Source organism: Paralichthys olivaceus, chromosome 3 (assembly GCF_024713975.1).
Source record: "Paralichthys olivaceus isolate ysfri-2021 chromosome 3, ASM2471397v2, whole genome shotgun sequence".
Classification (NCBI taxonomy): domain Eukaryota; kingdom Metazoa; phylum Chordata; class Actinopteri; order Pleuronectiformes; family Paralichthyidae; genus Paralichthys; species Paralichthys olivaceus.
Genome location: NC_091095.1, coordinates 16,383,607 through 16,400,459, shown reverse-complemented (window position 1 = coordinate 16,400,459; position 16,853 = coordinate 16,383,607). Strand labels below are relative to the sequence as shown.

At 43.0% G+C, this 16,853-nt stretch overlaps 1 protein-coding gene across 2 annotated transcripts in view; it reads right to left on the bottom strand.

Annotated features, from left to right (window-relative positions):
* ssbp4 (single stranded DNA binding protein 4) overlaps positions 1-16,853 on the bottom strand; it is an 88,558-nt gene that overhangs the window by 47,568 nt on the left and 24,137 nt on the right. For both annotated transcript variants that reach the window (XM_020081312.2, XM_020081314.2), the window contains exon 4: positions 15,218-15,302. In XM_020081312.2, coding sequence (XP_019936871.1) covers positions 15,218-15,302 — 85 coding nt within the window. The remainder of the gene's footprint in view (positions 1-15,217; positions 15,303-16,853) is intronic.

The window sequence follows — 16,853 nt, the reverse complement described above, 5'->3', positions numbered from 1 at the left end:
GGTCACTTGTGGAGACATTACATAGACTTCCATTCATTTCCTGCAGCCTAACCCTAACCACTCTAACCGAAACCCTGACTCAAACCCTTAAGCTAACCCTAAACTTAACCACAGGCCGCAAAATCAGCTTTTTGCCCAATTAAGGGCACAGATTTTGTCATCTCACACACATAAATACACACGTGGACACACACTGCTGTGTCCATGTCCCACTAGAAGTGATTGATGATTTCAGGAAGGTGCTCTTGGGCAGAGGAAGTCCAGTCTGGGTCAGACTCCTACACATCCAGGCGTGGGCACCATCTGCATGCACTCACAAGTCACACACACTCACTTAAAAGTCCAGCTGCCCCCACACACAAGCGCACACAAACACAGGAACACACTCCTATACTTTTTGACATGTGATACTGTTCCTCTCGTGCTGTTTACTATAAAATGCCTTTCCTCTGCCGTCAGACAGCAGCAGTGTGAGCGAGGGCAGTGGTGGGGGGGTCGTACAGAGTCAAGGTGAGCGTAGTGAGTCAAGCATGCGTGCGCAGCCTCCTCAGTTTTAGGCTTTGCATGTAGTAGTGGGCCAGCATGGGGCTGCTTTCGACAGCAGCTATTACAACAAATAATTGAACAGCAAATGAAGACAAATGATATGATTGCAGCGCGTGTCCCAGCAGTCAATCCGCTATCTAGGTGGTTCCCATTCAGAGCCATTGATCAGCTTTACAACCTAAGTAGCTGGCCAGGAAACTAAATGGTGGCGATCAATACTATTTAACAGATTATTGACTGCTGACTGGTTGCCTGAGATCAAAATAGAGAGGGGGGGATGAAGAAATAAGCAAATAGAGGGATGGAATGAAAACACATGAAATTGGAATCGGTTCCTTTGCTTCAGTGATGATAAATGGGAAAGAAAAACACTGAGACAGCAGAGAGCAGGGATAAGGAGAGAGGTGCGGTGTGTGTGTGTGTGTTTGTGTGTGCGCCTGAATGTGCCTGATCATGTGCATTTAATGAACAAAGCAAGCAAGAAAGACAGAAGAAGCAAACAACATGGAAATAAAGAAAGCACTGTTTGTGTACAGTTAGTGTTGTCTGAAGACCTTCACTTGTTTCCAGCTGTATCTCTGTGTATCTATGTGTTCACGCCTCTCCTCACACACACCTGAAAACTCTGCACGTGTGTTGCTTTAGCAAAAAACATAAAAAATCAGCTCAACAAGAAGAGCCTCACCAGAATCAGCGGTTGCTTTCTGCTCCTCTTTGTTCACTCGATCCTTGATGGAGCTTTCAAGTGGCGCACAAGTTGGCACATAACAACAGCCGCTCGCACCGCAATTACGTCCTTTTGACTACGTGCTCCTTCATGTGCGTTTCTACTGTGTGCATGTGTGCCTACGATCCACACAGTAGACTCTAGCCACCCATCAGCACTTCGAGCTTTGTGTCTGGTTTGGGTGTTCAGCTGATTGTTGTGCAGGTTCTTTAGTTGACGAAAATGAAAACTCGGAGCCCAGCGGCTATCGTTTAGCTTCTGGTGGCAACGGCCAATATTTTGGGATTTTCCATTATATACAGTGGATATCTGGACCAAAACTCCATCTTCTGTTCTCCTCCGTACAATTTCTTGTTTTTTCAGTGATACTAGCTTCTTTTATTACACAAGTTTTATCCACATAAAACACATTTTGTATGTGTTTTTTCTGCAGATAAATTAAAAAGCAGATGGTCTGCCATGATGGACAGTTTACCTGTGGGCAACCAAAGCCTGCTCAAACGTGATTGGTCAAACTAGAAACAGAAACCAGAAGACTTCCAGCACCAAAATCATGCCTATAGATTCTGCATATTCACATGTGGAATCTGTTTATTGAAATGAACGAAAATGAGAATCAGGAACAAAGTGCAGTTGGTTTCTCCACAGACAGACAGACTTTGGTCCAAGTAGACAGGCAATGTCATTGAATGACACACGTATAGATAAATATTTATGTGTGTGTGAAGAAATGTGTGTGTGTGTGTGTGTGTGTGTGTGTGTGTGTGTGTGTGTGTGAGGATTGTGTTGGGGTTTGGGATGTGTTAAACAACCTTCAGCAGTCCCAAACCACTGTAGTGTTTAATACACACAGCAGCGTGTTGCCATGGCGACTGGGCCCAGCTACTGGACTTGACTCATGAGGCTGCATGTTTACGTTTATGTGTGTTATTTCCATGTGTGTGTTGTGAGCACTTGAACATACACCAGTTGCATGTGGATTTTGTTGAGCCTCAGAATTGGTTCAACTTTGTGATTGTTTTGCCAACTCCAATCTTCTGCATTTCCAGAAATTTACTAAAAAACAAAATAGTGTTTGTGCTCTGAAATGGCAAAAAGTGGCCAAGCTTCAGTGAATCACTGTGTGCAAATGTGAGTCTGTATCCTTAAATATGGCTGTAGTAGAATGTGCCAGTGTGTGTGTGCGTGTGTGTGTGTGTGTGTGTCCCTGCTTCCGTCTGTGTGTGTGTGTGTGTGTGTGTGTGTGTGTGTGTGTGTGTGTATGTGTGTACACTTCCCTTGCCTTTTCTCAGTTCAGCAGAACCTCATTAATTCAGCAGGAATGGAAATCATTTCTGCACGGAGTGCACAGGAGACAGAAAGAGATGGAGAGGAAGACGTGTGGAGGGGAGGGGGTAGGGAGAGGAGGGGGCACAATGAATACTCAAATTTTTCTTTTTTCTTTAGTGAAAATCATTTGATTTTTAGAAATAATTTAATATTCTGGATAAATAGCACAATGAATTTACGATATTACCCACAAAGGGAATATATACTGAGTATATGTACAGTATATCTAATCATAATTGTATTACAGTGTGATTCAGTCATTGGGTTGACAACTCTTGGGAAATAACACATATATCTAATCTCAGCTTTGATTTACTGAGATTGAAATCTCATAAGGTTAAAACATAATGTTCTTAGACACAAACAAGCACACTGGACAAACAACCAAATATAGTAAACATCCAGATGGATACATTAATAAAAAGGTAATCTTCCTTATGTAGCAGCAGATCAGAGCAAAACCTCCTCCATCCTTCCTTCTGTCCCCTCCTCCTCCCATTCCTCCATCCTGCAGCCTGCCACCACACAATATGGAGCAGACGGTAATCTGGCCATGCACTGAAGAGATTACAGCATCCAGCAGAACAATCCAGCGCAGAAGAGAACAACTCGGTCCAGAACTGAGAGGAAGAAACTCAAACCATCACCCAACCCCTGCCAACTAAGCAGGGTTCTATCTAACCAAACCGAACTGGTCCAACCTTTCAGAAGAGACCTCTCTCTCTCTGCTCTCTCTAACCCTCGCAGAGTGACGGCTGGTCGCACACACTCCTTCAGTGAAAGCTGACCTTTTCTGAGTGCAGTGCAGTGTAGTGGATCTCTCTATTCCAAATGTCACTTTTACAAGAAAAGATCTGATGTAATAAAACCAGATCAAGCGGCGCAGACAGGACACATAAGAGGAATAATACAGGAAATATGTGAGCATGTCCACAAACACTGTGTGAAGTTTACATACAGTACAGAATACAGTTAAACTTAAATAGGCCCAAACATTCAGTCAGTCATGAACCAAATGGGTTTCCCTATTTATACACTGGACTTATAAGAGATATAAATACTTGATCTGAAGGCTTCCATCCAGACAGCGGACATAAGGTTGAAAGTTCACACGTTACAATTGTTACTGAGTACACGATGTGGATTTTGGGATTTTCCACTCCTCTCAGAAGAATTAACTGTAACCGGCAGCGGGGGCAGCAACTGACCCCGCACTGACCTTAAGTGTTGGTTAATAGCCGCAGTGCAGCTCGCTCAGGGGAAAAACATCAAACAGTCACATACGCACGAGCACACACAGATACGCTGATATATAAACACAACTATTTATAGCTCTATTGTCTGATACACAAAAGATAAACTCAGACTGCGACCCTGGCCAAGAAAGAGGCATGAACATTGATGTGAAGAGAAACTATTCACAGTCTGTTTCAAAAACAAACTCCTTGCTAATACACCATCTATCATATATTATAGAGAATGAATTCTATTAAGACAAAAACTTTCTTTATACTGTGGATGATGCATCCCTTTTTATGTAGTTGTTGTGGAACTGTGTGTTCCACAACAATGCCCATTGTCTTAAGCAGCTCCTTGATAAACACAAATCATCTACATATGAACCACAGTGTTCCTGGCCACTGGCTGCTGAGGTGTATAGAGCACTAGCTCATCTACATAGAGATTTAGAGCTAGCAATCAGTTTAAAGCCACAACACTTATCATTCACTTGTATGTCAGTGAAAAGACGGGTTTAAAAGTGCCAGCGCAGTTATTAACTCATTGCTCCTTCCTAGTAGTCAATAGTCAGCAGTTTTTAGAAATCTTCAGAGGAATGATATTAATGACTGACCTCATTGGACGCACTCTTAATAAGGTGCAACTTGCACTAGTAGGAGAACAAGCTTAAACCTCATCCAGGCTAAACATTAGACCAAATATAATGATGTGCGTTTTCCTCAAAGGATTTGAGGGTGGATCGCAAAAGGAACCAAGTGAGCAGGACAAGCAGATGTAGAGCGAGAGCCTTGAGAGAATTCCAGCGTCAGAGGAAGATGCTGATTTTAATTGGGTTTATCCTTGTAAAAATTGCCAGAACTTGAGACGATTAAAAACTGTTGATTTGAAGCATTGGAATTGGACTGGGAGGCAACGAGAGAAACATTTACATGTGTGTTTTAGAGTCATGTATTGCCCCTATGGTGATCAGCAGTATTTTTTCTTAGGAAAGTAATTTCTGTAAAACGGTGAGCTGAAAGCTTAAACATAGGGAGGACACTTTGAGCAGGTTATAGGGCTGTTAGGTTAACTCTTGCAGAGGTTGACAAAGGCAAAACATTGTTTTAATTGTTTTGAAATATGCTTTGTTGTTTTGAAGTTTTGGTTTGATACATGTCCAGTAAAGGTGCCGAAAGGTAGTATTTTATTATACAGTGGAAACAAAACATACGATAGGAAAAGAGGTTGAAATTCTCAAATTCCACAAAAAATACAAACCTATATTTAATGCCATATGCATTAGCACAGCCAATTATCAATAAACTGAAAAAGCCAAACATGTCACCAAGGTGCCCTTAGGGTTAAATAGAAGTACCTTGGCCAGCATGTTCACCTTAATGAACAACCCCACAGACTTGCAGAAATAAGAGCTTTTTTTTAATGAAACCTATAGCCTCTTTTATACAGAGATCCCAGTGTATTGCCAGTAAAAGAACATGACCCCTTGTTATGATGCCTTGATCTAAACAAGACGACATATTACTGTCCCTGTGTGTTCATTCCAGAACCAGACACATGACATGTAACACAACAGAGTTGTCCTGTCCATCATGCCAGCTCTCTCTATTACACATCCAGCTCATTGACTATTTCCCAAGTGTGATTTTCACAAATATTCTCTTTATTGCCTTTACCTTTCAGAACCTAAGTGTACCTCCATTTGGAAATACAGTCTATGGTCAGGTTGATATTGCACTAAACTAGGTAGGGTAAAGTGAACTGATGGAGTGAAGGAGGGGAAAGAAGAGATGAAGAGATGATGCAGGAGGTGTAAGTTCAAACAAAGTGAAGGTATAGCCCATTGTTGAATTTAGAAGATGGGTAAATACTGAGTGAGAGGGAGGACCTGATCAAGGTGCTGTAATGAAAGGGGAGGACGTTGTGAAGGTGTAATGTTGGAGAGAGAGGAGAGCTGAAGGAGCCAGGTGTGGCAGCAGTCACAGAGGTAATCAGTGAGCCAATGGGGAGTCATTCCACTCAGAGCGAGCGGGCTGCCAAAGTACCTGGAATAAAAATAATCATTACACTGCATTAAAGTCACTGACGGTAAATATACCCTGGGCAGCAGTAAAGCACGCTCATTGTGGCCCCCGCCATCAGGACACCTTAATGCACACACGTGACTATGTAAATACACACGCACGCACATCATATAACATTTCAAAAGATGTGTGTCGGTCATGCAAATGATGTGAAAATAATTTGTGACTCCCCTGCTGATTCTGTGCATTCATCCTGTCATTTTACGAACACAAGAAACAAACTGTTCTCCAAATATAACTCAACCAGCTCATAGCACAATCACCCCCCCCCCCCCCCCCCCCCCCCCCCCCCCCATTACTTAAAGTGTTATTTAAGCAAGAGAAACCCCAGCAAAGACTTGAATTGGATCTCTCTCACACATTTATTCTGCCTCTCAGTATTGCTGCCTTTGGAAAACGGGGATTAAGTCTGCATTTAGAAGAATTTAAATTGCAAATAAGTCTTTGTAATTGTTTTAGTCTTTAATCCTAGCAGGGAGGGCTTCAGTGTAATGCAAAGTTGAGACAGGCGAACATCTCAGGCATTCATCTGAGAAAAGACTGTGTTTGTGTTACCACTCGCTTCAATGGGACTAAATAAGCGGGTTGTCCAATCGGCACTACACTAACACGCGTGCGCGCAGACATGTACCTGTGCGTGCGCATGTAAACACAAGCAAACACACTCTCATGCACATGCGCTTCCACCCATGGGCTCAATGGTAGCGTGGCCAGTTTATTTTGGTTGAGAGTTTGGGTGCCCAGCTGGTACTTGAGACTGGTGGACTGGCAGAGCTGTACCGCAGACAGCACACACAAACACACACACACAAACACGCTGTGCCAGGGACACTGTGCCAGGCTGAAACGCTGCCAGCTACAAGCCTTACCAGTGCCACAAAGAGAAGCAGGGGCGACTTAGAGAGGGCAGGACAGCGTGTGTGTGTGTGTGAGAAGGAGAAAGATTATAAGAGTGGATGAAGACATCTGGTCAAAAAAAAAAAGGAAAAGGCAGGATTGACTTATAGAAAAAGGATTGTTGCAAAGGATGAAACTGCAAAAGGTCAAAAGCAGCTCTACACTAAAAAGTGAAAGTAAAGTTACCACATGAAATGTATTTCTCTTTATTATCATATCAATGTAAATACAAGCATAAAACAAAAGTCATCCAACCCAGTACAATACGATTCAATGCGATACAATAAGGTTAGGTAAGATATGATATGATACAAGATACTATAATAGTCCCTCACTCTACACACAGGACAGACAAGAGTCAAGAGAAATGCATACATGTCTCAATGCCATGTAAGTGATAGCGACTAGTAAACAATCTAAATGGTTTGTTGGTGTATAAAATGTATAAAGAGTTGAGGAGCCTTCAGTTATGACTGTGCATTCAAAGCAATAAGTAATGGGTATTTTCCCCCTGAGTTTAGACTCTTAGGTGGCAAAAAGGAACACCTGAAGACACAACAGGATAATCATATACATACATGTGATTTGCCTTATAACAAATGTTCTGAATCCCATTTAATCGATAATTACAGCCTTTTAAGTGTCACACACTTTCACACAAAATTCCCCTGCAGACAGTTAATGTGCGCTTGTGGACCTACACAACGACGGGCAATCAAGCTTGACTTAAAAATCTAACTTTTCTCATGTAACTTCCACCACAGCTCCTGCGTGAGCTGATCTAATTTACGGACTTGGCGAAGAAGAAGGAAATGGCTTCTCAGCTGCCGGAGTTAACCAACGGGAGTGTATGTTTAAAGATAGGTTTCACTCCCTGGGACCTGCCTGACAATCCCTGTAACCATCGTCACAGTTTTAGACCTAATGAGGAGCGGCAGTAATGGAGTGCTGCTCTGAGCCTGGCTCTGGGAGGAGAGAGCAGGGAGCACCACAGCTGGAAAACGAGATGAGCAGCGTCCAACACTTTGAAGAAAAAAAACTTAAAGAGTAAAACAGTGAAATACTCACTAAAGTGTTACTTCAAAAGTGTTATAACCTTTACCAGGCTGCTCTGCCCTCACCACCTGAACGTGGGACACCGAGTTAGAAAAACACCAAGTCAGCACAGGTTGCCAGAGGAAAGTTCAAACTAAGTAAACGCAAACACAGCAGAAGGATCATAATTGGAGTAATTTATGCTGTGTTGTGCAGGACAGGGTCTTTTTTACACAATAGATAAATGGATAAGTGGATGTGGTTTGGGAGTCACTGGGGAACTTCAAAGATGGTGAGAGAGAGGGAGTGTGTGTGTGTGTGTGTGGGTGTGTGTGTGTGTGTGTGTATTTGTGTGTGTGTGTGTGTGTCTGTGTGTGTCTGTGTGTGCCCAGTCAGGAGACATGAGCTTGGCAGGAGAAACACCACAGACAACAGACATAAACACCTCTGGCATGGAAGGTCGCCCTCGAACTTCTAACTCCCTGACAAATTGCTCACTTCAATCCTCCACAGTAAACCAGTTACAGTTGAGGCAACAAGTGATAAATGTTGTTTTTGTTGAGTCTTTTTAATGATTGAACCATTATTTCCCAAAAATGAATAAGATGAAATAAAATTGGCAGCTTTCTTACAGTTTACACTGGGGGAGACAAACAAATGCCCCGAGGAGACGCCACTATTTCCCAGAATGTAGAATTCATTTAAAGCATTGGTTTAAATTTTATGGATGATGATGTTGCAAAGGAGAGGGCATTCATGGGTAACTGGGTTAGGGAAATTAAATGGGACTGGTTAGGAAATCTGCATGCAACGAGGGAAGGTGAACGCTGCAGGGTTCGGCTTCTGCAATAACCTTGCACTGGCGAATTTGTGGCATTTTCCCTGCTCCGGCTAGCAGGATGCAAACGCAGAGCTAGAACCAAAACTCAGATAAACTATGAAAAACGCAGACTTCAAAACAAGTCCCCAGCGTCTTCAGACACCTCTTTCTTCCTGCACACCAACACATCTCCCTCCCTCCCTCCTTCTTCAACTCCCTCTTGCTTGCCGTCTCCCCCCTTTCCTTCTTCCCGCTGTCACTTGTCTTTCTGACTCTGTCCCCGGTTTGTTGTCTCCATCTGTCCGTCTACATGTCTGTCTCTGTCAGACACAGATCCAGGAGCCTGTGCGCACGCGAGATCAGATGCTAAAACCACAGCACAGTTTAGGCTTGCCCAGAATGAACCTGAGAGGAAAGGAATCATAAACAATATTTGATCCTCCTGCTTCTGTCACTTCCAGACCTCCAGTCACACACACACACTCACACACTCACACAGCTTGAGGGCAGCACTTTCAGGCTTTGTTGCTTCCCTCAGATACAGGAAAGGTATACACAGACAGAGGAGCCTACTGGCCTTTTTCATTTAGAAGGCAACAACGGTAAACAAACGGCACACAAAGACAGCCTCCTCTCGCTCGACGCCCATCTGCCTGCAGTCTGCACTCCACACGCTGTTTGATATTAAAAGACGACACGGGCGCAAACGGAGGTGGTGGTGGGAGGGAGGGAGGACAGAAAGATGGGAAGACAGATAGAGACGGACAGAAATGGAGATGCAAAATGTTTAGGCACGCCATTTGTGTGTGTGTGTAGGCTACGTTTACTGAAAGAGGCCAGAAAAATCTGTATGAAGAAGATATCGCTGTGCCAACGCCAACTCCATTCCCCAGCTATGCTCTCTCTCACTCTCTCTCTCTCTCTTTCTCACCTCATCCCTCCATCCATACCTACTCTGCCTATTTTATGGATGTTATTATTATTCCTGCATGTCGTCATGTCGCCCCCGCTTTTCTCCTTCCCCCGAGCAAGAAAGCGGGCACCGCTGGCACCCAGCCAGATTACCCAATCAATCTCCTCTAGAGAGGGGGGGAGGGAGGGAGGGAGGCAAAGGAAGAGGGGGGGGGGGGGGGGGGAGTAAGAGCGTGGAACGGAGGGGAGGAAAGGAAAGAAAGAGCGGCAAGGGGAGTGGAGTGAGGGGGGTTGTTGGTGGTGAAAAAGACCTGAGAGGAATTGAAGCAGGAGAAACTGTGCAGGATGAGTAAATTCAGTCTTTGCTAAATAAATAAAAAAGGACAGAGACAAAGACGGTCATGAGAGGGACGGAAAGGGTTCCGGCAGACGTGTGGCCTTAAATTAGGTGAGTGAGCACCTGGTGTGGCGACGCAGAGAGTTGTAGAGAATAGAAAACATACAGGAAATCACACACAAGGGTCCAGACAAAGGCTCGGCCATCAGCGGTTGTTTACAGAGCGCGGCTCCTCCCCTCGTGCCACCTGTTACTGCAGTCCAGCAGAACAAATGTTTAACCCTCTCAAAGAATCCCCGGGCAACAGCCAACAGTGCACCTCCGTCCATCTACGGTCTGTGCACTGCTGGCTGGGAACACATCACACTGAAGTTGCAACACTTATTTCCATTATACAATTAAGTGTGTAAATTGATTCACAGCTCAAACAATTAGACCAAAATTTTATTGGCATCTGTTTTGATAATCGATTAATTATTTGAGCCATTCATTAAGGTGACAAACGTTAGCTTGTGGCAACTTCTCAAATGTGAGGATTTGATGCATTTAGTTATTTTATATGACAGTAAATTCATATTTTTTGGTTTTGGACTAACAAGACATTTTTAGATGATATCGTGGTCTCAGGGAAACTGTGGTGGGGATGTGACTTAATAAGTGAATTCTCCCATTTAAGACACTAAAACAAAGAATGTTTCTATTCATAAAAACATCCATTTGGTTTTTCTGTTTCTTAATGTGCTATTTTTGGATTAGGTGCGACTTTCTATAGAAAATGTCAGATGCCCATGTTTGACTCCTCCATCTCAGCCACCGTCGTGACAGTTGTCATCAGTGAGCCCAGAGCTGAGGGGAGTCAGTGAAGCACTGCGATGAATGACGCACTTGTGTCACTAAATCTGTGACACTCCGCAGGCAGTGAACCCGGGCTGGCATGAATCGCAGATGTTCAGGGTTGCGACCTCTGACTGGGGCGAAGCAAAATGTCTGCGACAACAAGGCAGGAGTGTATCACTTCCTGAAAGACTGTTTGTCTGTGATTGCAAGGGTGATTGTGTGTGTGTGTTTATAAGTGTCTATGTGTGGTGCATGTGTGTGCATGTGTGTGTGTGTGTGTGTGTGTGTGTGTGTGTGTGTGTGTGTGTGTGTGTAATATGTATTCTTTCTTCATCACAAAGCTCAAGTCTTTTAATCATTCATATTGAGATAATAAAGATGTGCAACGCTCTTCAAGTCAAACACATTCCCTCAACAAAGTTTTCTTTTGAGTAACATCCAAATTCTGGCAGAAAACGACTATAAGATGTGCAGATCTCTTTTAGGAAATAAACATGATTAAACAGCAATGTGAAGAAGAAGGACAGAAACACAACTCAGACAATTAAGACGACAAGAGAGGCAACTTAAATTACTCTACAGAGGTACAAGACTTCAGGCTGTTCCAGCTCTTTATGATACAGTATCATCTCGCTTTCTCTGAGAGCGAGGTGCTCATTTGCATACGAGTGTGGGTGTGTGATATGCACACAAATGTGTCGGCATGTGCACGTTTTTTTACGCGTGGCCATGATAGAAGATTCACCATCCAGGGGTGAAGCCAACCAATGATCCAGCCAGTCAGAGACCTCCACTTCTGGGAGTCGGGCCAGGGATCCAATCCCACCACATTCCCCTGGATTAGCTGTCAACCAGTCCCCAGATCTGAGGATTAGCACATTATATTCCATTATCTTCCCCAAACTGGAGAGTCCACAAAGTCTACATCATTGCTCTCAAACAGGGCCAGTAGGACAGCACCGAGTAAGAGCTACCTTCAATCTGGGCCAAATTGAGCCAAACTGAGCCAAGCCAAACCAAATCTGTAACTAAGACTCGACTCTGTCTCAATGTTGCCTAGCAACCCAATTAGTTCCAGGAAACAAATAAGCGTTTTTCCTTAAAATCAATTTTACAGCAGCGGGATGATATTTTCTCACTGTTATCCACAATAATCTGATATTCAGATACAAGAGAAAAAATATAAATTATGTTAAAAATAAAATAAAGTGTAAACAAAAGAATTCACAGATTCCTCTTTCACTATTCCTGCTGAGCAACACGAAGAGCGGAGTGTGTGTGACTCCTGGGAGCCGTGTTGTTTTTCACTCTGTGATCCGAGGAGACTCGGGGGAATGAGGGAGCCGTTATCAGCTAGGGGCCGTGATAGAGACTTGATCAGGCCGTCGGTCTGCGGGGACCGAGGAGCCACAGTTAATCAGAGACAGACAGACCCCTCATCACCCGGGGGATTCACACGCTTTGACCCTGACACTCTCTCCTTCTACTGTCGCACAAACACACACACACACACACACACACACACACACACACACACACACAGTAACAGTCGCAGCAGCACATGTGCTCACTCACACCTAGTCTTACATTTTACTTCGTCTTAGTCCCGGCCACACCCTCTGTGCACGCACACATATTGCGGTATCGACTCTGGCTTTGGGTTGAATCTGAAGTTCCAGCATTTATAATCACTAACAGACCATATCAAAGAACGAACGTTATACTGTTCCTCATAGTGTAGCCAAACACTGTTTAGAAGGTCTTCATTTTAAAGTCTAGTGGAAATTCCAAATTTTCCAAAAAGAGAACATCTAAGTTTGAATTGTCTAAAAACTATGCACCAGACATCTTGAATATCTGAAGTGTTTGCTTTGAATATTTGACTCAGTGTAAGAACTAAACAAGCTTCAATAAGGAATTAAAAGGAAGTGATTTTTAATCTTAAAACAATATAAAGGGAGTCAAAAGCGAAAGTCGACTTTGGAATTTTTTTCTGATGTGTCAACAACAAATCAGCCCTCACAATCTGACAGCTCGCTCTCTGAACCTGAGCCAGCTCAAAGCCAGGTCAAACCACACTTTTTAAATCATTTAACTAGAACAAAGTTATGTGTTTGTCATTTAAAAAAAAAAACGACACCTCATAGCCTCCTATTACTACCGCACTTCAAATATCGCACTGCAATTTAACTTCATTTTATTAACACCCTCTATGGTCAGAATTAGTGCCCCCCGACTGATTTACGTTGCCACAGGCTGAAACATATGGACCTTTTAAAACGCGACTTTAACGGTGGCAAGAGTTTGAAGGTGGAAAAACCCTCACACAGCCTTACATTGACCAGACCTGTCAGAGCGGAGCTGTTAAAGAGCTGACACGCAGGTATCCAGCTGGCCTACCTCTGGAGAAAGGTGTAGGAAATTATATGGCATTTAGATTAATTAGACACAGTTGTCAGATTTAATTAACTACTAGGTTTAATTAACCATGTAATTAATCTTATGGTTGTCCAACACACTCACACACACAGAGGGAGGCACTGAACGGAGACACACACATCAACACGTGCCCACACACACACACACATGCATGGTACATGCACAACAAATGTAATCTGTTCAACTGACAAGTGCTCACACTTTTGCTGTCAAACCTCATAAGAGGGTTCAACTGAATGGGGGAGTGGCTGAGGGCTAAAACAGCCTGAATAAAATGATGAAATAGTAAGAATAGCAACTTTAATCTATTTCAGCTTTCACTTCTGCCCAGGTGGAACCATCATCTAGTAGCTGGTCAACATCCTAACCTGGGTGTGTCCAAGTAACCTTTTTTTTAAAAGTACTGCAGCACTATAGATTCGAAACCTACCTTTAGAACGGACTATTTGCTCGGACTTTGATGCTGGTTGCAGCTTTGTTTCTGAAACTGTAAAAGTGACCTGCAGTAATTGAGGAGTCCACAGAACCCTGCAGCTGCACCACCGCTGCTGCACAAAGAGCTGTTCACCTGTTTATTCACCAGTAAGTGAAGCTCGACATAGCATGCAGAACCGCGGGAATCAGCTGCCATTGCCGCTGTCGTGAGCGTGTGGTTGTCATGATCGACAACGTCACTTACATAGATGGGTTCCATCCTCCTTTGCTACGGAGAACATCCACATAACTATGTTTTCAATTGAAAACACATCGACTCTACCGATACGTCTGACGTCCAGACTACAGTTTTAGGACCGCTAAAATGGAGAGGTTCAAAAAACGATGCTACTGACATTTTACTTTGATAACTACATGGCTGTGCTCTAGTCTGGACGGGCACTAACCAAGAAGTTTGTAAGCAATGATATAGACACTCACAACTGTCCACTTGTCTTTTTGGTCACAAATTAGCCTTTGCTGATTCGTCTGAAGCTCCTTTCACATGACCCCCTACCAAAAGAAAACAACCAGCCTCAGCTACCAGTGTAGAACACAACATGGATAATCTAGTGTTGCTGACCCTGTTGTCTCTGCTTACTGCTAAATTCTGTATTTAACAATGATGCTGCTGGAATGAGTTAATAGATGAATCAAAAAATGAAATACATACACAGTATTTAACATAGTGAAGGATAGAAAACAATTTTAAAACATATTAAAGGTAAAGTCGGCAAGGGTCATGTTCACATCAATATGGCCATTTGCAATAATGAAAGCCAACAAAGACTCAATTCTCCCACACCAGCCAGCTCTTCAAAAATGTGTGTGTGTGTGTGTGTGTGTGTGTGTGTAGTAGGTTACTGATCGACTACTCCAGCCCTTCAGAAGATGAGAGGGTCAAGGGGGCTGCAGACCATTACCTTTCATCACCCCGTCCAGCCCCTGCAGCCACAACCAGCAAAGCTTGTCCAGCTCCAAAAGCGTCCTGTGTGTGTGTGTGTGTGTTAATGTGCTCATGTTATCAGCCAGCTGCTTTATGTGCTTTGACCTTTACAGAAACAGTGAGTGGACCAATAAATAGCCAGGCAGCACCGCGACCTTTCACCTCACACTGCCAGTTTGGCTGAGGGGTCAGGGGGTCGGCGTTTGAGGAAGTGCGGCCAGCAGCTGAGTCGAGAGAAGCAACCAAGATGGATCGTGTGAAACGAGGAAGAATGGGATGAAGACCTCTGTCGGACGTTAAAAGTTTAAACACGGAAGTCAATGGGCTACGCCATAAAATATAGAACTGGTGGTCATAGATGCTGCATTTTTAAAAACAGGCTATTTCAGACTGTCCCACCTCAACCAGAGGCTGCAGCAGACACACAGACGGTAAGAAACATGTCTAAACAAGAACCAGCAGCATTATCACAGTCAGAAACGTCCCACACACTCTTGATGTGCTTGCATACGCTCTTAACCACGTGTGAAAGTGTGTGGTTGTGTGTGTGTGTATATATATTTGTGTCCCTCGCACAGGGTTGGTTAAGTTCACTCACATAGTCATGGAAAGCCTTGGCCTCGCTGGAATGTTCGCATGTCTCCCTCCGGTCCGGGGCAGCGCAGTACAGATCCCAGAATACACTGTGCACACAGGACAACAGGGCGACAGTGGTTAGACACTTTGCTGCAAGATCCAAACACACTTTACCTGGTTCTTGTGTTCCTGTTCTGGACAAGGTTGCAAATATCTGATGGAGACAAGTTTGTGTTGAGTGCTGTGAGTGCATGTGTGAACTGATGAACAAATCTGCACAGTCAGCCAAAGCAGGTTGTGTTTGAAATGTTTCAGTAGTGATATGTATATGATAGAAATTAAAAAATCCCTTTTATATACTGTATATTTCTAGTGATAAAAACACCCACATTTTTGTTCGTTTAACAAACCTTAAACAAATCTTATACGGTTTTCTCATTATTCACGTAAGAGCTTTTGTGAATGATGACGATAAGAATCATATAGTGACAAAACTGGAGTGAATAATGACACACTGAGAGACTTGTGCCAGTTTTATTCTTTAGTTTTGTTTATCAAGTCACAAGTACAAATGTGACAGCTGAGGTTAATGGCATCTTAACATAAGGAGATGGACAACAATTTTACTTTATAAGTTTGGAAAAGTCTGTTGAGAGCAAAACACAAGTTTGATGTACGATTATAATAAATGTATTTGACGTAAGACCATGCGAGAAGCTTTTTACTTCATAAAACACACTTATTGGCAAAATTATTATATAAATTGGGAATTATCTGATCTAAAAACAAGACACTGCTAACCACTGCCAACCATGCTGCCTCCAAAACACCAAGATTACGTCATGAAATTGCTTGTTTTGTCCAACAAATTTAAATAATAAACCCCTCAGTGTTTCATAAGACATCAAAAAGCAGGAACCAAGGATTTTTTTTAGCTTAACTATTTAACAGAATCTAAGGTCATACCATCATTGTATTATATTTTATTTTGATATCATTATTTTGCGCATTTATTTTGTACTACTTTACTCCAACTTTTTTTATTTTTTTGTAAATAAATCTTCTTTCTGATTTTAAATTTGTTTCTTCTGATGATCTGTAAAGCACCTTGAAAATACGTGATGTAATTAATAAATAAAACTGCCTTGCCTTTATCTTTTCAGCTTGAAATACAACGAAACATGAAACACTCTGAACTTACTGCTTTTAACACGTTTCCACAAAGTAGTGAGATTTTGTAAAAAGCTGTGTAAACCAGAAGCTCCTCCAGTCACATTAAGTGCAGACTCCACTCTACAGTCCAGCCTGAAGCCTGGAGCTCAGGAAGGAACCGTTCCCAAATGTTCCTCTCAGCCTGCCCCGTTGACCTGCAGCTTATTGACCAATCAGCTGTGATTACGTTACTTACTGCCCAATCAGCCATACTCATATTGGTTAATTAGACCAATCCCCGCTCCTCCAGGGCAGCAGGGGCCACTAGGTCCCACTCCAAACAGGCCCTTAATTACTGCACTGAAATTAAGTACCTGGTAAGCCAGTCCACATTAAGGACTTCTCCTTCTTGGAGAATATTGATTTCATGGGCAGCATACTAAAAAAACGCAAACTGCTGAGGAAATTCTTGCTGCCATTTAAAGGTGCAAATAAACTGTTACATC